Source organism: Solea senegalensis, linkage group LG15 (genome assembly GCF_019176455.1).
Source record: "Solea senegalensis isolate Sse05_10M linkage group LG15, IFAPA_SoseM_1, whole genome shotgun sequence".
Lineage (NCBI taxonomy): Eukaryota > Metazoa > Chordata > Actinopteri > Pleuronectiformes > Soleidae > Solea > Solea senegalensis.
The window spans coordinates 11,487,778-11,512,109 of record NC_058035.1 but is presented as its reverse complement, the minus strand read 5'-3'; the positions used below and the strand labels follow the sequence as shown (position 1 = coordinate 11,512,109).

The 24,332-nt window shown below is 41.2% G+C and overlaps 1 protein-coding gene across 1 annotated transcript in view; it reads right to left on the bottom strand.

Annotated features, from left to right (window-relative positions):
* The window catches only part of plpp4 (phospholipid phosphatase 4), a 36,674-nt gene extending 12,671 nt beyond the window's left edge, over positions 1 to 24,003 (bottom strand). Inside the window, exons 1-3 of the mRNA XM_044046688.1 lie at positions 23,578 to 24,003; positions 4,957 to 5,065; positions 1,578 to 1,668 (exon numbers count right to left, since the gene is read on the bottom strand). Of these exons, the coding sequence (XP_043902623.1) occupies positions 1,578 to 1,668; positions 4,957 to 5,065; positions 23,578 to 23,666 (289 nt within the window). The 5' untranslated portion in view covers positions 23,667 to 24,003. The remainder of the gene's footprint in view (positions 1 to 1,577; positions 1,669 to 4,956; positions 5,066 to 23,577) is intronic.
* Between the last annotated feature and the right edge of the window lie 329 nt (positions 24,004 to 24,332).

Genomic DNA, 24,332 nt, shown 5'->3' with positions numbered 1-24,332 from the left:
TATTGTGGAAGTATTGATGAATATGCCAAATTGCCTGCCTCAGATTTAAGATTCATATTAACACATTAACACCACAACAAAGACATTAGCAGTCTTCCTTATTCGGCTTGTGAGCTCTTTGGCTAAGTTGCTCTATTCAGTTGAATTAAACTGTCTCTCAATAATCTCTCAATATAAAAACGCTTCGATACATCCCAAGTCGACTGCTATTGTCCAGAACTTTTAAGAGACATTCAGTGAGCCGGTGTGCAGGAGCCCAGTGGTCCGATAAATCCCAGAAAGTTTCGTTTTGACGCATGAGGCATAGACCATGATACAAACTCCTATGATTGAAAATCTGTCATTGTTTCACTATCCAGAAGACGACTCCCTCTGCACCCGCCAAACTATAAAACAGTGTGTTATGAGCTCTCACATTTAGATGATGAATAAAAATGCTCATGCATTGTCGCCAAATTTTAAGATCTCTGCAGAATCATCACTGTGTCTCTGAGAGTGCTGCTTTTCCCAGAGTGTAATCAAATTCGGGCAAAATGGCTCTATCATACCCTGACTAGTAGATTATCATACAATTAAGAATATATGAGTTTGAGAATGATAGAGTGAAGGGAACAGTGTGCTCCTTTTACTCCAAAGAGAAAAAAAAAGAAGATTAGCAGAACAGTGTGTCAAACAGTAAGTGCACAATAGGAGCAAAAACAAGCCCCAAAGGTACGATGGAGGTGAAAAATCTCCCTACCTGTTAAAGTTGCATTAATGTTTGTCGTTCTGTGTGTCTCTCCTTTGTGTTTATATATTATGTGTGCCTCTGCACAATATAAGGAGCATCTGTTTACTGCGAACTCCACCAGGCGAGATCAGCTTGAAATGTTGTTTAATAAGCACAATAATAAGTGGAATCTCAGGGACAACTTTGAACTTCATTAATAATGGAGGAAAAAAAACTCCACGTTTCTGAGGTTTTACTGTGGTATATAAAAAGTAGGGCGGTCTGTAGTGTATGTGCTGGAGTTAAATTGAGCTTTAGTTGCACACACACCGTCGAAAACTGCTTTTATGATCTTTCTTTCTCTCTGATTAGGTGTAGATGGAGATGGAGGGTTGGTTTAAATCCACGATAGGGATTTAAAGCAACCCTTTTATTGTTTGTTCTTTGCAGTAATGTTTCTCTGCACAGCTGTGTCTCTGTAGACGGCGATGGGGATGTGAGGTTCAACACAGCACTGTAACGGCAACCCTCGTACATTATATCATCATCTCTCCACGCAGTTCATCTCTGCATCTTCTTTAATTGGATTTGTAATACATTTCTATGACGCTCTCTGATGTCCCGAAGCGATGAGGGTTCTAAATCCAGGGCAAAATGGTAAACAGGATATAATCAGAGTGAAAGGATTACCCAAAACAAAGAGCACGGAATGCTAAATACTGTGGATGTAATGTCTGATGTAATGCAGATCAGTTTGTGAGATCTTGACTGATCTTGACTGTTCAAAATGTGAAAGAGAAAAACCAAATGCTGTGTATTTTCTGCAGCAAAATAATGACATATTGTATATGAATACAGAATTCCTTACCTAAACATGCCTCTTTGATTTCTGTCTTGTCCGTTCTCTGTATTATCTTCACCACAAATATCACCGCTAGTGGGGTAAGAAACGAAATTGCCTATGAGTAAATCAAAACAAAAACAAATTAGAGATGCATTGGAACATTGTGTTGTAACACTGAAGGATGTGCAGGGTTACCAAATTACTTTTGCTTAGAAAAAAAAATGACTTGTACCTGCCCTTTATTCAGAGTTAAGTCAAGGCAAAATGATGCTTCTTAATTATGCAGAGGAGAGTCTTTCTCCTAACTTGATCAGATCTTTGGGTCTCCTCAGCACTTAGATCATAATGAATTCCCCAAAATGTGTTGATTATTTTCTGACAAAATGTAATATCATTTTCTTCCTTATGCAACAAAAGCTGGTAAAACCAAAGGTTGGGTTTTAATACCATTTTATTGACAATTTCTCTTGAGTGCTGAGCCTTTTGTGCCAGAAGTAACTGACATTTTTCAATAAACCAGATCATTAAAACTGTAATAATAATACTGTATTTCATGTTCATTTTGTCCTGAGGGACTGAACTAAAATCGATTTCTCAAGACATCTGATTTGTTGTGTGGTTGAATATGAACGCAATTTCAAAAGGCAGGGTTACAAACACTGTGTATACTAAATAACATTTCTGATTAAAATGACTGAAGCAGCAAGCATGCTCTGCTGTGTATCATCCATCACAGGTTTCTCTGATTCAGTCACCTTACTCACATCAGTTTCAATTATTTTAGCGGTGAGGTTGTGAGGAAACTCGGTGAGAAAACAAAACACACATTTGCAGGTGAGACTTTTTACATCCCCTCAGAATGTATTCAGGGTGAAACCGGTAGACCACCAGTTCCAAAGCAAAAGATGGTAAAAAAAGAGGACTTGATTTGCGTTGCCATGGAAACACATTGAGGTGTTTAAAAGTATTTCAAAGATTTGACAATGCCATTGATCTCGCTTCATAATATTCGTTTTGCTTGCTTTGAAGCTTCTTTTGAATTATTCAAGCAAAACCTTCCGGCACATGACCTTAATGTTCATTGTGGTCTTATTTATTCTTCCAAGATGTTCACTCAAAACAGCAAAATGATTTCAACTGGTTGACTTACGTTATAGAGTTTTTGTAATATCTCGTGTGTTAAGATAAGTGTGTTAAGTTCACTGACTCATGTTTTGTTTTCATATGCACTTCCTGTTTTATTTTGTATTCACCTTTCCCTCTCGTTTCAGAACCTGACTTCCTTCCCTTCTGTGATTTCCCGCCACTGTGATTGTCTGCCCCGCCCCTGATTGCTTTCACCTGTTCCCACTTAACCTCCTGCTTAAATAGTCCTGGTCTTGCACTGTCATGTCACCAGTTCGTCTTGTTTGGTCCATGAGTGACGGCACCAAGTTTGTTCATAGCGAGTTATTCATGTTTCCCTGGTTTAATTGATCTGGCTTTTATTAGTCAGACACTTAATGTACACATGGGTTGTTTGATGAGATGTACAAATGTGGTGCTCAGTGAACTCAGCTGCAGCTCTGTAAAGTGAGGGGTCATTTCAGTAAATCAGATGACGTCAGTGTAAGGCTAAACAAAGTGAAACGGTCCGTTACCTTGAAAGATTCCTATAGATCTAAAGAGTGTTGGAATTGTCAATGAAGGTACTTTAACTTTGACATATTATAACTTTTCATACAATCGTCACCAGTTCTCTCAGTGTTTTTGCACTGCCCTTGTATCTCTCTGTTTGTCTGCAGCCCACTCCAAAACCCACAGAATCCAGCTCCTCTTAAGCCCTGGCTATGGCTACCACAGCTCCTCCACCTTCATTCCCCACTCACTTCCCCTCTGCCCTCCATCCTTTGTCCGCCGGAGCCCTTACTCGCCAACTATCACTCATTAATCAAGGCCTCCGCAATAAATCACGTTGTGTCACGTTGAGTTAGACCCATCTAACACATTTTGTACTTTTAGCTCCACTGAAGGGGGAAGCTGTAGATCAACACTCAGTCTATCCCTGTCACTTCCAAAATGATATAATCCGTGAGGGACTTTTGGGGGCTGTGAGCAGGATAATACAGTATAATATCTTAATGAAGGTCACAGTGATGCATACAGTAACTGTAGTAGCGCCATGAAAATCCCCTCCAAGGACAGATAGATTCTGCAAACCTCCAGAGCTAGAGCAGCAACGTCCCACCAATATTCAGAAATCCATGGAAACTGAAGCAACATGAAAGCTTTTATTTCTTTATAATATCACACATACAGGGCACCCTGTACAATACACTCCTCATCATAGGGTTTAGAATATTTAGAAGATTGCTTCACACAGAGCAGATTCTGCCTGAGACTGCCTGGATAAACAGGTCATCATTTCTGTTATCACAGTGAGCAACACTTCTATATATTTTTGACGACAGGCCACAGTGCCTGACTACTTGGTAAGACACTGAACACACTATTCCTCTATGAAATCCTAATTTTCCAATATCTGTTTGTGACTGAATTACACACAGAGATAAAGGTATTGTATTTGATTAAGGTAGAGCTTATGACTTGCTGGTAGATACCGTATATTACTGAGTCTTCCCTCTGCTTGCTGGTTTTATACTTGGATAGAATAATCTCCAGGCTACAACAGTATATGCTGTGGTGTGGGTGAGTATAGAAGATTCATGGCACCATGCGAAAAGGCAAATTGCCCATGATGTTCAATTCTCTATTACATCTCTATGTATGAAGATGCTGAAATACATTTCCATACATTTCCTGTGGTTAGAAGGAACATTTGGCAGCAGATGGGACAATAGTGTTTGAAGGGTTTTACCTTTTACAGCAGCTATCTTTGCTGTTAGATTTGACCATGATTGCTCTTTGGGAGGAAAAAGAGGACCATTAAGTGTGCACCATCTGATTCTGGCAGCAACTGTAATAACCAGTATGCTGCATTTTCAATGTATTGAAGCTGGTGTTCATCGCTGGGAACCGGATATGCACTCTATAGTTTTTTTAATTATTTGGATTATTTGCACTATGTTTATAATGTGAGCCAGAGGGAAAGTATCCTTTTCTCCCTGCTGTATCTCCTAGGAACTCATCTTAACACGCACCACCCACTTTGCTCCAGGAGGAGTTGCATTAACTCTTATAACCACAGTTCTGCGAAGTCCTTCCCTATCATCATGATGCACCTCGACAGTGGAGAGAGAGAGAGAGAGAAGAGGTTTTGTGCGACTCATTTTCCTAAATGAACTCATTGACGAGTTAGAATTAAGTAGAATGTAATCGTGTAGAACGTAATAATAACAACAGGGTATTTTGTGCCAATCAAGTCCGTAATGTGTGCAATTCATAAACTGTAAAAGGTACTTACAAACATGACTCTCTTGGGGATATGGTCAGACTCAACTAAAGGATTCTTGTAGAGCCAAAGCTCCTCCGGTTGAATCACTCGCTCAAATGGCTCCAGAAACTCTGTAAACCTGTGTCAAAGGAAACAAATGTGCAGTCATTGTTTGGGCAATCAGCAGATATCACACGAGTCCTTTGTGTGTTCAAATGCCAAAATGAATAGGGCTCAGAAAAAGTAAATTCTTCAATTAGGAATGAGGCTAAAAACGATGACCAAGGTCACGTCCACAAAGGAGTCCTGTCTTTTCCACACTCTGACTGACTGAGAACAAATTAGCATTCTCCCACCTCCTTCAGCTCGGGCTCCCAGAGATGTGTCAGATACAACCTTGTTCCCCGTTGTCTTAGCAAAGTCTTTCAGTCCCTGCGCTCTGAAACAATTCAATACATCGCTCTGTTGCACAGCTGTAGACCTCCTAGAGCCACAGAGCGCTCCGAAACTAGATTTTATGATACCACAATATTACTGGGGATTGCCTTGTAGCAGCAAAGCACAATCATTACTATTGAAATTCTAATCTTGCTGATGTGTGCATGCCTCACATTAAGTGACAGAAGAAGTGAGTTGTTTTTTGTTTTTTTTTAAATAAGACGCGGAGGTGCTGAAATCCTGGGACTCCGAAGAACATTTCACTCGAGGTGCCAAAATCAAAAGAATATCTCTCACATTTGGCTGTGGTCCCTTGAGTCACTATGTCTTTCTTCCTCTATTCAAACCCCCCCCCACACCACCAATGACACATTCATAATTACAACAACTGCGGGCTCAGTATTTCATTTAAAACTATGTAGATCAATGATTCCCAACCTCTATGAAAATCAAATGAATGACACCAAAGTCCCACATAAATAAAAGAGGGTCAACTTAAGTTAATGGAAGGATTCTTGGGCCCGGCAGTTCATTTCCAATCTTGGTGGAAACTGTGCCTGAGTAATGTTCAACCATACAACTACATGCCCCTCAGCAAGGCATTTATCACACAGCCGGTTACTGACCTCGAGATGGGCTGTGCTCCTCATTATGAACCAAACTGTGGAAATGTGAAGGAGGCCATTGGCTAAAAGGCACACAACTCTTCTACAAATCATACTAAAGATTCATTCATACGGGGGAAATCAATTGTATATCTTTAACACTAAAAGACCCTGCAGCACTGCACAGTATTGAAAGTCTTTCGTTTGGTGGTGGATGGCCGATAACTATATCGTGTCATGATGTTTTTTTCGTAAACGGAGCACCCTAATCAGCACTGGTTCATTTCACACCTTGCTGAGCCCATGTGCATGATTCACCGCAGCTGCATCACAATTACGGTGTGTGTGTGTGTGTGTGTGTGTGTGTGTGTGTGTGGTGCACAATAAATTACACCGGGCTAATGATACACAATAACCTTCATGAATTACCCCAGCTCCCTCTCTTCACCTCTCATGTTCAGACATCAGTGACAAAGAGATGTTGTGCCGTGATTTATTAAAAGCAGAGGGATGGAGCTGAGGCAGAGAGAGAGAGAGAGAGACATTAAATACTGCAGTGGTCTACCTGTCATTCTGCAAGGCTTAGCTTGCATCCAACCCCTCACATCTTAATGAGTTTGAGGCAGTCTCTGCCCTAAGGTAACTACTCAGATATAATTCATCTTTATAATATTTGCTCTGGGTTTACAGTAGAATGCACAAACCCCGCTGCCCTTGGAAAAGAAACACGGATGATTAAAAAAATCTCTCCGGTTTTAAAGGTTAAAAAAAACAGGAAAATTAAACCTCCTTTAAACCCTGCTGAGTGGAGCCATTTAATGTATGGGTTTACCCTCTGTAATTACCTTTTAATACAGTGGCTTTTATTGGTAATCCATGTTGCCTTTTTAAGCGTGACGGGTCACACCACTTTCAGTGTTTAACATCCACGCATACGTTCACAAGTGTTAGGAAATAATTAGAAATGTATTTAAACCAGCAAGAGCAAAATGTACTGTGCTGTGTTTTCTGTTATTTGAACAATCACCTTGTTTACTAAGGATGATCACTTTCATAAGCCCAATATTAAAATGCCTTTTGGACATGTAATAATATTACTCCTCTCTGAAAATGTGTATGAAATCACCTACATCAAATCAATATGGGTCTCAAAGGAGCTCCTCTGAGTATGAGACTCAGAATTAGTTTTTTCACTCATTCTCGTTTTTCGAAACCAAAAAAAGTTTAATAAAGACTTCAATATGGTCAAAGCTTGCTTAAGGGTCCTCCAGGCTCCACACGTCGAGCAGAAAGTTATCAAGTTTCCTCACGTTTGATTCCAATGGATACACATTCCTGGCCGTTAAGGGGATTCATTTTCCTTTATTGAGATAGGCTGAGGTGAAATGAGCAAGAGGTGTGTCGTTTTATAGATTAGTGACAGTGAACACGTTTTGCCAGTGTGAGGCAGGAAGGACAACGTGGATTACATTTGTCTTAGTGGAGCTAATGTCAGAGCGTGCACAGGGAACGTCATCCACAGCATGTACACAAGGTTATCCTGCTGGGAAATCATTAATATCACATTGATTCTAACATAGACAGAGAGGGTGGGAAGATATTTAGATTCAGATTTTTAGCACCTGTTAGCGTAATAGGGTGTGCACAATTATAATTCTATTAACACTGATTTCTGTCTGTTTTAATGTTACACTGTATAATTAAGTGATGTTTGTGTTTTCAATTTTGTATTTGAGTTTTTTTCGGGTGACACTGTCACATCTGTTCAGGCACTTCAAGTAAAAAAAATCGCCTCTTGGCTAAATCTGGCACAAACAGGGATGATTCTCAGTGAGCACTCTTTATGTCTTTTTTCCTGCCTCCTCAACTCACTCACTCTCATCTTCAACCGCTTCATCCTCCACATGAGGGTCACGGGGGAGCACTGGTGCCAATACCAGCTGACATAGGGCAAAAGGCGAGGTACACCCTGGACAGGTTGCCTGTCCATCACAAGGCCACAACCAGTCACTGTCACAGTCAATTTAGAGTGACCAATTTGCCTAATCCCCAAATCTGCATATTTTTGGACTGTGGGAGACCAGAGAAAATCCATGCGCGCACACACACACACACAGAACATGCACACTCCATTGAGAAAGGACCTTGTTCCAACTTGCTGCAAACCGTGTGGCCCACGACCTCAACTCTATGCAGTAAATAACTAATAATGAATAACATGAGGTGACAAAAAGAGAAAAATATGGAAAAAGCAAATAAAAGTGTAAAGAAAAAAGCCCAACTTTTTTTTTTTCTTTTTCAACTGCGATCAGTGCTCCAGTGAGACAGACCGCACTCTGACACGATCTCTGGACAGAACAAAGGAGCTTTTTATGTGCCCATAAAGATGAGGCAAACAAAAGGCATTGGACTGAGCAGTGCTTGCTGGCTGCCTGGGGAGTTACTTCATTCTGTTTCATCAACTTCTGTTTGCTTTGTCTAATCCACTACTGTAAAGTTTCACTATGACAGACTATTATAGATGAATTCTCAAACTTCTGTTGTTGGCAGTTTAAAAACGTCGCACATCTCTAGAGATTAAGAGTGGAAGGAAAACCTTTCTGCAAATGTGCTCAGCGGACGCAGGGTATGCAACAAATATTCACATTCATTTTCATAAAGAGTAAACCATAACTACCTTTTATCCTTGGCTTCAAAGTTTCACATCTGACCTTTTCTACCTCGAGAACTTTCCAGCTTTTTGTGTCTTATCTGTTCCTCTTCAGTGCAGCTCTACAACTCAACCGGGCCAATTTATCATCACCAATTCCTATCCATCTCCCCTATATGCATATTCAAAGTGTGTCTGGTGCAGCTACAGCCAAGGAAATAAAACTGAATTATTTCTTCAGATCTGCCCTCTCTTCCTCTCCCTCCTGCTGAAAGGCTTTGCAGATTTAACGCTCAGCTGCTTCGAGAACAATACAAGCAGCTAATTTGAAAGTTCTTGATTTACAGTGGGTGCGGAATCCGCGCGGATGCTTATCTACTGCTGTGCCCCCATGACGTCAGGTTAAAGAAGTCCAGAAACTCCTCCTTAGTTAGTCAGATATCCTGCAAAGCCATTAGGCATGCAGAGGAGTGGGAAAGCTTAGTTGGATTCATTTCAGGCGATCTTCCATTTAGGAAACTAAATCTGTGTGTGTGTGTGTGTACTTTTATTTGTTACCTCTTTAGGACCTTTCCTGGCATAAACACAGGCCTTGGCAGGACCTAATGTCCAAATGGAGACCAGAACCTGGACCTAATGAGGCAGAATCTTATTCCTGACGAGCCGATTAAGTTTAGGGCTAAGATTTGAATGTTAGGGCTAAGTTAGTGATAATGCTTTGTTTAGGCCGTCTAAGTGAATGGAAGTCAATGTAGTGCCCTCAGATGAACAGTGGTGCAACCCAGACCGTGTGGGCTTCCCCTCAAGGTTAAAGGAAAATATCAGAGACCTTTAAAACACACAGGCACCGAGCATCAGTGTCACTGTAAACGCTGCTGTGTTTGGTCGTCACACCGCCGTGAGTGGTAAAGAGTTAACCGTGTTTCCTCACTTTGTCACACTTTGGGCCAGAGACACATTGTGTCCAACACTCACATTTGATTGCATTTCTACTCTCAGGAGGTGCACAATAGCCGTGTAACTAATGTGAGCGCCAAGGACAGAGCGGGGGATAAAAAAAAACGTCACAGGACCATCTGACAGAACAGAATGAGATTTGAACTGTTTCACCAGATCAGAGATGGTGAGGTGTTGATCACTTCAGTCTGATAACACCCACATGCTTCCCCAACTTATTACTCCTGTTATTTAATCACGTAGCAGAGGAGCTTTACTGAAAAGTGATTTGTAAGATTTAAAACACCATTGGGCTCTGAGGTTGTGTTAAATCCTGAGGGAAATTCCCGTCCTCCTCTGTTCAGTGTATCTTGTGCTTAATTTACTGCTGAAAAAAGTCCCAGTCCTCCTCTCACAGGCCATCAAATTAATGTGGGGAGCTTGAATCGTCACATCTTTTATATCTAAAACTACGTATGGCTAAGGACTGGTGGGGAGGAGGGTTTCGGTGAGAAATAATAAGACATAAAACGAGACGGAATTGTGGTGCAGACAATTTGCTGGCTCTTTGATTCCTGACCAAGTTCAAGGCCCACTGCCACAGAAAATCAGCACTATAATGCTTAAACAGCCACTCAACACCTGAGCTCTTTAGATTGCCTGTGCAAAGGCCACCCTCGTGTAGGTCTGAATGTGAGGCGATTACTGCTCCTTTTCGGCATCAGCATATTGGTTCCAAAAAGTTGGCAAAATGCTGTAATATTATGAAAATACAGTCATTTGTTTCTCTTACGTTTGAGTTTGTGAGTTAAATCGAGGTTTAATGATGTGTTAGGTAAGAGAGAAAGAAAGTTTCTCTTTTTTTTTAAAGGGATAGCCAACAAATATTTGTCATGAAGCACAATCGACTTCACTTCACACAGTACATACATTTATGTACTGTAGCTTACATTTGTTATTATTAACAAATGTACAGCACCAGGTTCGTGACTGCTTTTTCCTTGTGTGTCTGCACGTGAGAGTGAGCTGGGTTGCAGGTGTGCATGCCTGATTAAATGACATGTGTGTGAGAGTGTCTTAATAATTGGGCCTTGTCTTTATGAGCAGCTCACATTCCTAAGCATTGAGCTTAACCTAACTGGGGCAGAGGACTGATAACTCAGCTACGCAGTCGTCCCGAAGGTCAACTTTAGGTAGCCGCAGAGAAAGGCCTCCAAAACCCTTTAAATACCATAACTCTGGGATTCACAGGCAGACTGACAGAGGATGCTGTTCACATGTCTTAATTCATGTTTGGCATTGACTCCTCAGATCTGAGCTGTTTCCAGTAAAGCTTTTCGACTTAGCTCATCACCCACTCCAGAAACTCCATCCTTGGCCATCTCACCTGATAATCAAATCTCTGCAACCCTGCACAGGAGGTTTCCAGTACAAGAGAGCCTGATCCTCCCAGCTGCAGTGGACTTCCTTGAACCACTCACAGTCAAAACCGTGTTTGTTTAGTGTGTTGCTGGTGGTTTCTTTGGAGTTGGGAAGAGGGACTCTCCTCTCAGCCTGGTCGTAACAGTAGTAAAGACTACTACTTTAAATGAGATAGTTTTGCTCAACAGGTATAAAAACTCTCTGTACACTCCATTCTCCTTTGCGGTATTGGAAAATTTAACCCAAGTTTCAAAGGTTGACTAAAAGAAAAAGTGCATTTACACAATGTTTGTTGTCATGAACATCTGGGAAGGGAATACTGCGGGTTTGTCAATCAAGATAAGCCTTGGGTGGCACCAAAGTCTACTGTATGTCATCACAGCAAGATAACAAATAGAGAGCCCTATAGACAAATGGTGGCATTTCACTGCTGTTTCAGTCTATTATTATGGGAATAGTAGGAATGTTGTGCTTTCAGTCCATCCGTCTACAGATTCTTCATCTCGCCTTTATCTCTCGTTTCAGTCAGGAAATTCCTTTTATTTGCTACAACCATTTCCATTGCGCTCATCGTCGACCTAAAAAGGACATGCCTCATAAAAAACAATTCTGTTATATTTCACGACCTGTTGAATTGTTGGTGTTTCTCATCAGGCTCTTTTACGCACGACATTTAAAATGTGCATTAAAACAAACACACGCCACAAAATGGGTCTCTCAGGTTCAGGACTCATGCGTGAAACGTTTGATTATCCCACAACACTCCATCCAATCAGAAGTCAGAACGCCACAGAGAGGCCGTTCTCTCCACCAATGGATTTACGCTGTTTGCCGGTGAAGGCAGACTAATCTTCATGAGGCAGATTAATGTAGTGAGGAGGGAAGGGATCACTACTGGCAACCACAGACAGGAAATTAGCCACGAGATGACAATAGTGACAGCAGCTTTATTGAAATCGTGTGACATTTTTATAATATAGCCTACACTTACTGTACATCAGCAAAACTCTCATACCTGTGTGTGTGTGTGTGTGTGTGTGTGAAGTGTCTACAGAAGGCCATGTTAGCACACCCTTGGTAAATTGCAGTGAGAATAATACACAACTCCGTATCTTTGTGTCTTCTTATGTGTTGTGGAGTCAAAGTTATGACTCATTTTATATCTCATATTTTTATGAAAAACCCGGTGAGTAGTGATACTTGTGCAGTTTGAATTTTATTTTTGTTGATACAAATGAGCCAAGAGAACTTCGAAATCTGACACATTTCAAAATTAAATCAGATTCCTTTTAAAAAAAAAATGTGAGTGCTTTTTGCTCAGGAGTGTTTATATAGTTGGTGAAAATGGGACAAAAAGAAACATTTCATCCGATTGCCTACAGGTTGTGCTGAAAAAAGGATATAAGACACTCTAGATTGCACATTATTACAAACCAGAGAGCATCACTTTGACAGTGTAACGAGTTATAAGTGTACCCAATCACCTGCTGATGGTCAGAAGTCTAGTAGGAATGCATTATGTGGATTTATTTTTACAGTGCATGTGGAATCACATCAGCTGTCGCCGACTCATTATTCTGTGAAATGTGCTGTTACAATGCTTTAACCTACAAGAGAAGAATTTCTAATGATTGATGAATCAAAGCGGCATGAGAGCTTTGCTTTGCCACATATCTACACACTCGACACTGCTGGAATGATTAAAGTAGATTTCACACGTTGTGCTTGAATTTTCATTTAATACTCCACTTGGAGACAAAAACAAAGCACATTTGATATTCCAGCCAAATCAAATCTAACTTTTCGAGCAGTGCTGGCTTGAAATAAGTGGATATCTGTGATTTAATAAAGCAGGCTGCTGTGACTCAGTTAGGAGTGGGTCACAGAGAAGAAAGAGGCGAAGTAAGTGACACAGTGAGGAGCTCATTATTGGACCTGTAGACCCAGCACAGTCTTGGTAACTAATGTGTTCTTATGTGTGGCACTGATTGTAGACCAGGAGATTACTGCTCCTTTTGGGAAGTTTCACTCTGGGCTAAAAATGGATCAGACTGCAGGAAGAAGTAAGCCTGACATTGAGGCTTTGTGGCTGTTATGGCAGAAGACTGAAGAATGGAGAGAGAACTGAGACAGGCACACTGAGGCTGTGTGCCTCTAAGTAGGAGAATATCACATCTAATATCCTTTTACAAATTTACCATCACAGCCAGTGTTACAATAGTCATGCTCTAATTGTCATTTTCCAAAAATATTAACAGTAAAATCCTCCTCTTACTGTAATTTTCCATGCAGCAAACTGTGCAGGCAACATAATCATATTTAATCAACACAATTACCTTAACTACTGGGATGTGATGAGGCTTCCTATGAAGTCATCTGGTATGGTAAGTCAGCGGGCGCAATGAATGTGAAGCCTCTGTTTGTGTTAGGGGTTGCAATCAGGTTCTTGACCGAATGTGTCAGGAATTCATAACACTGGTCCTGTCACAGGCAAAGGGGGGAGGAGAGGAGTGAGATGGATGCTGAGTGACACTCGGCTAGCTCTGGCCTCCCTGGAGACATCTCCTCTCAAGTTGGCTAAAGGGAACCGAATAAATAACACATGCATCCTTCCCTTGTCATGCAAAACCTGGGTGGTGGGCAGAGATGAAAATTCCAGGTTCATATTTTTATGTTTTAGCTGTATTTACTGTGTGTCAGTCTGTAGAGACCACGTTTTGTTTCCTTAGGTTTATTGCATTTCACTTAAATAATACTATTTCTTACTCAGCTGAATAGTTAGCACTTACTTAGCTGAATGGGACATGTATTGTTATTGTAGTTAGATGCACCGTGTGGTCATGTGTGTGTGCATTTAAACACTATTAGTGGCTACACTGAGCCTGTGTTTGACACTGTCCCTCTCTTCTCCATGTTGACCTTCAATCTGCATTTTCTTAAAAGTGGGCAACAGCAGGAAAGCCCATCTGATAGAGAAAGGATTTGCCAAAGGGCAGCCAAATGTCTGCATCCCTCCACCCTCTGCCCCCTGAGAGGATTCTGCCTCTCCACAGGCAGCCAGGATTCACTCAGAGCCTGAGGTGTAATCTCAACCTCACATTGAAGTCAGATGTCAAATCGATAAGGTGGTTCCTTCTTGCAGCAGTCCTGAAATCAGCAGGTTGCCGCTACATTGAATGCATCTCTCATACAGACACTCTGAGCACTATTGTTTGGGAATCATTGTCATGGCTCAACAGATTCAGAACAAAAAAATGAATCTGCAAAATTCCCTTTCGCGTAAATGCACTTATCTCATGTGTTGGTCGAGGACGGTGTTTGTATCTCACCAGGATACAAGAGCATTTCATTAGAAGCCGTTCCTCCCTAAAATGTCTTGAAACTTCAAGCACATACTCCGTCTTACTTGAGAGCCATTGAGCACAGCGGTGACAATGTTCAGCTCTCATCTCCACACCAGGTTTTGGAGAACAGCTGCATGCTCAGGTTTTTCCTGCTCTAAAGCAACTGATCGCACTGATAACATCTGCTAACCTTGTTTAGTTTAGATTCATCTGCCCTGATGCTTGTGTTTATCTGAGTTAGTGTATTAATCAAGACGCTCTTGATTATTTCCTGCCATGTCTCCTCCCCGGACCCTTTTTGTGCAAACACCTGCTCAAATCTCCCGTTCCAGATCACAGGTAAACCGCTTTGCTTTTGCTATCACGTGGCACGCAACCTTCCTTTAAACACATGTGCATTTGGCTGAAATGATACATGTAGAATATAGAATACGGAATAAATAAATATTAACATTAAATTGCACATACAAGCTTTTTGTGGTGTTTCAATTACAGCTGCCCATATTATTTGTTTGAATCATTTTGGGTTTGTTTCTCTATTACTTACTAGATTTGCACCATTGAAGTTGTTATTGTGAGTTATACATCGTTCCATATGAAAACAAGCATTTTTACTCATGAATATCTTTAATGCAAAATCATGATGGAATATAATTTTAAACTCAACGTGTCCATCTGCTCCTTTTTTAATTTTTTTTTACCACTTTTATTCTTGATCAGGGTAGACACTCATTGGCCCCCTGGTCATTTAAGTTTGACACCCCTGCTCTACAGGTAGAAGGCGAGGCATGCGGTCTTAGGTCAGTCAGCGAGGCAAGATTTCTTCAGGCTCATTTTAAAATGACGTATTCTTCAGCCTCGTGTGCGACAAAACAGATGAATTTTGTATTTTGTGGCGCTCATCTCATGAGGCAAATCCATATCTTAAGCGGCAGGGAGTGGGAGCTCCACTGCTGTAGATTCACCGGCCAATTTTCGATGCAACTTTGTGTTATGCTTTGTTGTCAGGCAAAGGCAACTTTTACAAAGGGGATGTTCCTGCTGAGATCTCGAAAATAAAAAGCACAGTGGTCGCTCATTGTCTCCCTACGCTTTCTCTGTAAACCAGACAACAAGACAGGCTTTGGCATATTTTCTTGACATTGTGTTATTATTATTGTCAAATTTAGTTTTTTTGTTTTTTTCCTGCAAGCCTAATCCGGTTTTTGTTTCACCCCTGTCAACTTTGTCTCAATAGACACACCGTCTGACTGAGCATCAAGGATAACGTGATCACATGAGTTGTTTATTGTTCACAAAGAGATGCCAACATCAAACAGCTCGGCACTAATGGCTCCTCTAGCATGTAATACCGCATGGCAAAACTGAGATGAGGAATCTGTGATCTGCGCAGAGGAAGCACCGATCATGTTTCAAATCTAAGCAGAGCAAAAGGCAGGTGACAAATGAAAGGGAAACCCGGCATACAGTAAAGCCTCTTGGTTTAAGGTGTTGAGCCAACACAAGCTGCCACAATATCTTTTAATGAACCCTGGCATTGATCTTACAACTCTCTGAACTCTATTGGAGGAAACAGTCTACTTCTAAAAGATGTGCCCTAATTTGACGTTGTAAAGCAGCCCTATTCAACTATATACGGCCTTTCTTATACATCTGTACGTCATGTTACACATGCAACATGGTGCTGGGCTGTGATTGGCCACAGCATGACAGGTCAGAGACGCTCACGTTACTGGAACTGAAGTGACAAAGTGCTTCGAGATGCTGTTCGCCAAAGAGTTGACTCAGGAAATAGTCGATTCCAGAGCGAATGGACAGAGAATTTTTCTCTCTTATCTCCTCTGTGACTCACAGCGATATTTCTGCTCGGCTCTGATGCATTCATTGATGCTCGTAAAATCCGCTCGCTGTCCTCTCACCGCATTCGCGCACACGTACACATTGCCGCGTCTCTGTAAGTAGGGACAACCTGGCTATGTCCCCGCCATCCATACACAAACCTACACCCTTTTTTTGTAACAGGTACTATTGGCATCATTTCAACTTCAACACACAACTGACGTCAATTCAATCACTGTGTAATTGTTGACAAAACAAAATGGCCCATGTTCATGGGATAGAATCTTTGCACGTCTCTTGAATGTCCAACTCTGTGCCACTTGTAAAGTGGACTGTGATTTGATTATAATGCCAAAAATCCTCCTTGTAGCAATGTATTTGCTATAATTGCTATAAACATTTTTATTCTAGCCAAATTATTATTATTTTATTTTATGTTTTGGACAAATATTCTGTGTAGCCCACAAAGAGAGAGTTATTTTCCTTTTTGGCCAACCTGTCTTTGAAGTAGAAAAGCCCTGTTTTAGAGAGCACTTTCTAAGAGATGAGTCCAAAATCTCCCATAAGTTCTCAATGGGCTTAAGATCTTTGCCGCAAACAGCACTGCACTCATCAAACAAATGTGTGACCCACTGTGCCCTATTAATCATGGAAATGACTTCTTGTTTCATTTTACAGATTTTTCCTCGTCTGTGGGAAGAAAAGGAGTGTGAGTGTACGGGTTTTCGGGTGCCTTTGCTCGCCTGTGGGTGTATCAAATCAGTGGCACTATGAGGGCAATCATACACACACACACACAAAAGACAGGAAAAGAAAAGTATAAGGGCGGTAGAAAGACCCAAAAAAGAGACTGTGACCCTGCTCATTCACACAGCCACTGTGTGGTTGGGCACATAATGTGGGACTGGAGACATAAAGCTGACATTTACTAGTGTTGTCAGGCTCACTGTCCATCCCAGCAAAGGTCAAAGAAAAGCTTCACGCAGGGTGAAGTTTTCACATCACTGAAGCCAATGTGTAATGTAATGTGCAGGCTTATATGATTTGATGTGACTGCTTCACACACACACACACACACACACACACACACACACACACACACACACACACACACACACACACGCATCTAATCACAGATTATACATCCACAAGAAATACATGGATTTCAATGCCCTTTCTTGCAAGAGTAATCTTGAGTAATCAAGAGTAATGCTACTGTCATGAATCTATTGTGAATCTATTGTGACATTGTGCTTGTTGGTAATTGTGTGTATACTGAATCACACTTTGTGTGCTTCATCTCCCTTTTTCAGCCTCAATCATGATGAGTTATCATTTGAAGTGTCTTTCCTTGAAAACACACACACACACACACACACATTTGCTTTGGGGTGACATTGTTGGAGAAGCCTAAAATGTGCAGTTTTGTAGGATCCAGAAGGGGTTTATAGGCAGAAATCTAGACTTTACAGGCTGGCTAAAGTTGGTACAGCAGGGTGTCACAGAGTTGGCTTTTAATCTATTCAGCCAACTCAGCTTCCCCAGTATTCCACGGGAGAGTGGGGGGCTGATCATTTATTCATAGTTTCAAATGATCAAACCTCTCTGCTCACTTCAAAGACACATTTAAATGTCTCTTTTATAGTGTAACTTAAAGACCCTGAACTGAAACCCACATGGGCTGAACATATTATGTCTGTTTGTGCAAGTACAAGACGTCATCACAGTGCAATATTTATTTATTGATTGATTTATCAAATCTGCTTTTACTATTGTCTCTCTCTCTATCTATCTATCTATCTATCTATCTATCTATCTATCTAAAACATGAGCTGTTCCACTCAGCAGTGCATTAAAAGAAATCAATGAGGGTTCATCAAGGAATAGCTGGTCTGACATCAGAACACAGGGGCCTGAGGAACACACACACACACACACACACATTTTCCCCCAGCCTTAAGCTCTAAATATATAACAAGCACGCAGACCTCCATCTAGGGAAGCGGGAATGTGTGTGTGTGTGTTGGAGGAAGGCTCTTTCATCTCCTCAGCCCTCTTCTGTCTTTCTACGGATAATAATATGATTCAGAAAATGACAGTAATGGAGCAACTCCATTAAAAATACCTGAGAAAAGAGCAAAGGGAGGGAAAGGTGACAGAGGTGGGAGAGCCAGAGTAGAAGGGGCATGATGGAAGTGTAAAACAGTGCAGGGCTCTCCCTCTGTGATGAGCCAGGATGAGTCCACAGCTCCATGGTCTGCAGCACCGCCGCCTCCACCATCCTCACCCTCAACTCAGTGTCCACCTAGTGAGTTACAGCCATGGTTCAAAAATGTCTCCCTCCACTTGCTAATGGGGACTTTTTTTTCCCCCAGAACATTTCCAGACAAAGAGAGTGTGTTGCGGTGTCTCATGTGTCTGCTGCTACCTCTCACATCTCCTCAGCTTGGAGCTCGATGTACTCATTTGGACCTTGAGTCTGGCAATGAACTGAACTGAGCGGATATTTTTTAATCAGTTAATCTTCTAAATAATGGGCAATGCTCTCACAGTTCTAAAAATACTGCCGGTATCAGGTATAAGACTCTTCAATCTGTAACATTTCAATATAATTCCTGGATTTATTTTTATTATGATGATTTTAATAGCACATACCAGCTGTAGTATTGTTTAAATTGCTTCACAGCATCAGCACAGTCCTTGCTTCACTTTAGTCCTAATGACTGTTTTAAAATGTACCCTGTAAGCATAATGGTGTAATTTTCATAATTGGATTTTATAATGAGGGATATAGGTGTAATAATTTGGAAAGAGGACTGTTATTCTCCAAAATAGGAAAAATTGTTTATTTCTTTACTACATTTGCCTTGTACAGTGAATACAGTACAAGTACACATCAAGATAAAAAAAGATGTAACAGAAGCTGTTAATAATAGTTACATTCAGACATATGTAAATATTTGGCAGCAAAAAAAATGCATAGTCCTAAAAAAAGGAAGTCAGGTCACAGTAGGGGAACACTGCCACTCTCTTATACCATAATATAAGTCCTTATTAAATGACTTATTTGAACCCAAACCATGATCTGTTTTTGTTTTTAATCTTAACCAAAGACAGTTGCTTGGGTTTTCTTTAGAAAACATCAAGTGTGCTTTTTATTGCCACCATGACAATGACGGTCGTGGTATGCCTACTGATGGCACACGCCCTGTATTCTCGTTGCCATGACAACAAATGTGTTACGCTTGCCAGAAGTGGGCTCTGCTGGGTTGAGACGTATGATCACTGATTTAAACAAGTTGCCAATTTTAATAAATGTATGTTGCATATACATATATATATATATGTATATATATATATACATATATATACATACACAGTATATATACATATTCATACGCAATATTTGCTTCTCATTCTCACTCAGTATTCAAGAAAAACATGATTTTAAAAAAACAAAAACAAGGACAGAGAGGTGCCCATGGAAGGTTGGAGTTGGAGAGATGACAGAAGGGAGAGCGAAACATAATGAGCTGATGAAATGATTGTGGAGGGAGAAATAGCTCAGGGCAGTGACAGAATGAGCTGTCAGGAGTCCCCCTGCTCTTGGTCAGCTGCCTTTGCTGTCATTGGAATCACAGTTAGTTCTGCGACATCCCCGACAGCACGAGCTGATCAACACTTTCCTGTCACCTCCTCTTCTGCTAAACACAAATACCTCTGTTCTCTTCTGTCTGCTCATCCTTTCTTTACAGCACTTCCATCTGCCTTTTGCTCACATTAACAATCTGTCATTTTTCCATCGACTTCTTACGTACGTCATACATATTGATTTTTCATCGAAAAGTAACAAATCCTGGAGGACACACACTTTCTCTGATCAGTTTTAAACGATAAGATCAAACCTGGAGCCTCGCTCACTCACTCACTCACTCACTCGTCTTCTCCTGCTTTCTCCTCCACATGAAGGTCGTGGGGGGGCGCTGGTGCGAATCCCAGCTGACATACTGTGGGCAAAAATGCTGGACAGTCCATCACAGGGCTTTTGTGAAGGCTGTAAACTACATTTTTTTTCCCCCTCAGCTCCGAGATGACGAGGCTTGCAGATTGAATGACCTACGATTCAGCACCTCTGATGCCACATGAGAAAATGCAAACAGAGAATAATGTTAAAAAAAGGTAAACAAAATGGTAAATGACTCTAGATGTGTGTCAGGCTGAAACGTGATTCCTGAGCACGGCAGGTGTAGCCCTCTAAATGTAAATGTCTGTCACTGACTCGCTAAGTGATAAACACCACTGTTCTGCCGATTGCTGCATGACGGAATGATGGGATAGTGGCTTTTCATGCAGACCTGAGCTATAGTTTTCAAATTCTATTGTGCTTTTCAAACCCTTTGCAACAGTTATACTTTATAACAGGTCTGACCTATAGTCTTGTTAGTTTGCAATCGAGTAGCTAATGGAGCAGCCAGAGTAAGCTGTTGTGAAGAGCTGCAGGCGGAGGACTGTGCACCTCTAACTCCTTAGCAACCATCTCCACGGAAGCCTCTTTAGTGGGAAAAAATCAAATAAAGTCATTGAATCAAATTATGGTTGCGATAGTTTCTTTAATAAATTAATATGACCTTGTTTGGTGTCACTTGTTGCTTCTGTTTCATTTCTAATAATGTGCAGGTGTTTTGTACCATAGTCATCTTTCGGTTGCCAGATAAACAGGACGGACAAAAAAATCTTTAGGATTACACATTCAATCCAAAAACAGTAACAAAACCCGTATTACATTTAATATAACATTTAATTTGGAGAAAACGAAAGCACAACAGCTTGTTCTTAAACAGACTAATGCCTGACATTCAGCCTCTTCCTGACATATCAAAAGTCTTTCATAGCCATGTCAACACTCTGGACTGCCTCCCAGGACTGCTTCCATAAGTGAGTGAGCCAAATACTGTGGGATGAATGTTTTATGCCACACACTGTCAACCTCATTTGACTATGATTACTAAAAAAAAAATATCCCCATTCAGCACCACACATTGTATATTCTGGCATACACCAATGACAATAATTAAAGATTCCTGCTTTATCACAATGAGTCCCTGCAAATTGTTGGTCTTAGCACAAACAAATATTTTCCATTTTGTTATCAGCTCATAAAACAGTTGCCCTTCTCTCTGGCCAATCACCCCATCGAGCAGCTTTCAGATTGTGTTGATAAGAGTGTTTTTTTGTGTGTCTTTGCTTGCTCTGCCTCAGGTCTTAATCTGCAAAGTCTCAAACTCATGTGGCGCTCCCTCACTGCCCTTCAGCTTATCCACATCTGTCTTTTTCTGCTTGTGTGTCCTCCTTGTTTTGTCTCCTCTTCTGCACCGAACAGAAGAGAAGAGTATTCTAAAAATGTACTAGAATTTCTCTGCTACGCCCAACTAGGAACTTTGGGACAAATGCAAAGAAACGTGAAGTCTTGAGCTTGTGCTGATTAATTGAGGACATGATCTAACACGACCACTCAAGGAAGAAATTACTTCTCGGTGTTTGTCAAAGCTCCTGCTTGTTGTGCTCTAGATTACAACGGAAGTAAAACAGCACATGTCTCATTATCTTCTCTGTCTAGGATAAGCAGCTTGCTGCATAAAACATGACCTTTTCTTTTCTGATTCAACTGTCCACTCTTGTTGTAACCTCTTTTTTAAAAAACGTCAGATATCTATTTACATTTAGATTAAACCTTTTGCTTTAGTCTGTTTGGCTCGTGGGTTGACAAAACACCCAGTGTGACAAATGAGGGCGCATGAAAACTAATTTGGCAAATGATGTGAAATCATGGTGTAGAATTTCTCCCCATAAAGAAATCTAATGTAGTGGTTTGTATTTTACCTTCAAGTTGACTGGCAACTCGCTCTACCACTGAGCTATACCGTCGCTACCGTGTCTGCTGCACTGAAAATCATGGCGACAGGTTCTGCATTTGCCAAATCAGACTCCCATGAATACAGACCACAGCTACTTCTTTGAGCCCATTCATTCATGCTATAAAACATTTTCTTCCCAAGATGAAACATGAGACCATAGTAATGCTCCAGATTGAAACCGTCCTTCACACATATCCAGTAAAGAAAACAGTAGATCCTCTCTTTCCGTTTCTTTCTCTTTTTTTTACCACAATCCTCCTCTCTTTCACCACTGGCTTCAAGGTGAGACAAGAACATGGAACGGCTGCTTTTCCGGGCCAGAGGGCCAGTGACTCTGATCTGCTGAACATAAAGCTTACTCAACAATTACTGCTGCTGCCAAAAAACTATATCAGACTAAATCCTCCTGCTGTAAATGCAAAGTCCAATCATTTTCCCTAAACACAATGATGGAATTTTGCGTGGGTCTTTGTGAAGCCAGTATGTATCTCTATCCTGTTACAGATGCAATAAATACAAACATGTCTTAACACTTTTTATTCGGATCATTCAGCGTTGCATGTCTCGGTTTGCATAAGATCACATATAGGATGTCTAAACATGTAATTGTGTGACCCAATCATAGTATTTCTGTAAGTGAATTAAAGGCTGCAGGCAAGGATTATTATTCAATCTTAGTTGTGTGTGTGTGTGTGTGTGTGTGTGTGTAGACTTCACTGCGATGATCAAGGACTTTGCGACTGCAGTTAGCTGGTGATGTGTGAAATAGTTTTTATGCTTGTTTCTTTTCTTATTCAGTTTGGCCTTGAGCCGAGACACATACCACAAATGAACAAGAAATATGAATCACCGCAGACTCTCACACTCAAACACACAAAGACACCCCATTTTTTTCCCCTTCATTCAGATGCCTCCAGTCGAGTTTGCCCGTGTGAATATGCAACATCATCCTCTTATTGGCTTTGTAACTCCTTTCAACACATGCAACGGAAATGAATGGCAGTTTTTTCTGCAAACTAACAAATCACAGAAGCTTGTTTTTTTCTTTTAAATAAAAAAACACAACAAGTCATTTGATGGTGTTTTACAGGATCACATCAAACCTGCAGTCTAGAACAATTTATAATTGTCTTTTGTCTAAGTAAAAATGGACTGAAGGACGCACATCACGTGGGTATTCCCCAGGTGTCAGTAAGTAATGGTGACACACGACATATGAGGATTCATGCCATGAAGTAAAATGCTATTCAACTTGCTTCTTGCAACCTGTTAACGCCGCATGCGTCCTCGGTTCGTATGGATCTGTCCATGGTGCTGAACTGCGGTTCAGCAGGGACACGCCGCGGCAAAATGACTTCAATACAGCGGTTCTCTGTCTAAATGCCCTGAGAGGCACACATGCATAACATAGCCTGTCATTGTGACGACAGGACGATGCCCGACTAGATTATCTTGTTTTGTTCAGGAGAACAGAAAAGTCAATCAGTGAAAGCTGTACTTACACAAAAACTCCGAAAAGCAGAACTCGAATGCCAATTTCCAGAGCCAGTTCTCGCACGTTTTTCCTGCGGTCGGGGGGCGGCACGTTCATGATTCTCAGATAATCCGCTAAATGACGATATAAACAAAAAAATTTTGGCACCGGTCAGTTCTGAAGGATCTTCACTCCGTATCCCACCTTCCCACAGCGAGCGCTTCCAGACGCGGTGCTCCCTAATCACACATGCCGTGCGCTTCTATCGCGACTCAGTCAGCTGAAGAGCTGAAGCAGTCTTCCCTCTCTTCCTCGCCTTTGCCTGTCTCTACTCCACTCCCTCTCTTCCTCGTCCCTCGGGGGATTTTCTTTATTGGAACTGTGACGATGACAACCTGCTCCTGTGTCGAGTCAAAGTCTTCTCCACCGCTCCATCAACCAATTACACAAAGTGGGAACTGGGTTGGAGTTTTGTGACCCAAAGAGAGGGAAAGTGAAGGAACACAGCAAAGAAGAGGGAGAGCGAGAGAGAGAGAGATACTCTCTCACCCCTCTGTTTCACTTTCACTTGGAAGAGAATCAAATGGCTTTCAGAGAAGTTTCTGGAACCCCACTCAGGTCCAGATGAATGAGTTCAGCTCCGGTGTGCACAAATGCAGCACTGAAATCAACTGAGTTCCCTCTAGTCTACTCCTAAGTCACAAGACATTGGTGCTGAACAAATAATTCCCCATGAATAATGAAACACACGAAAGTAAATGTGACATTCACAGAGCAGAGAAC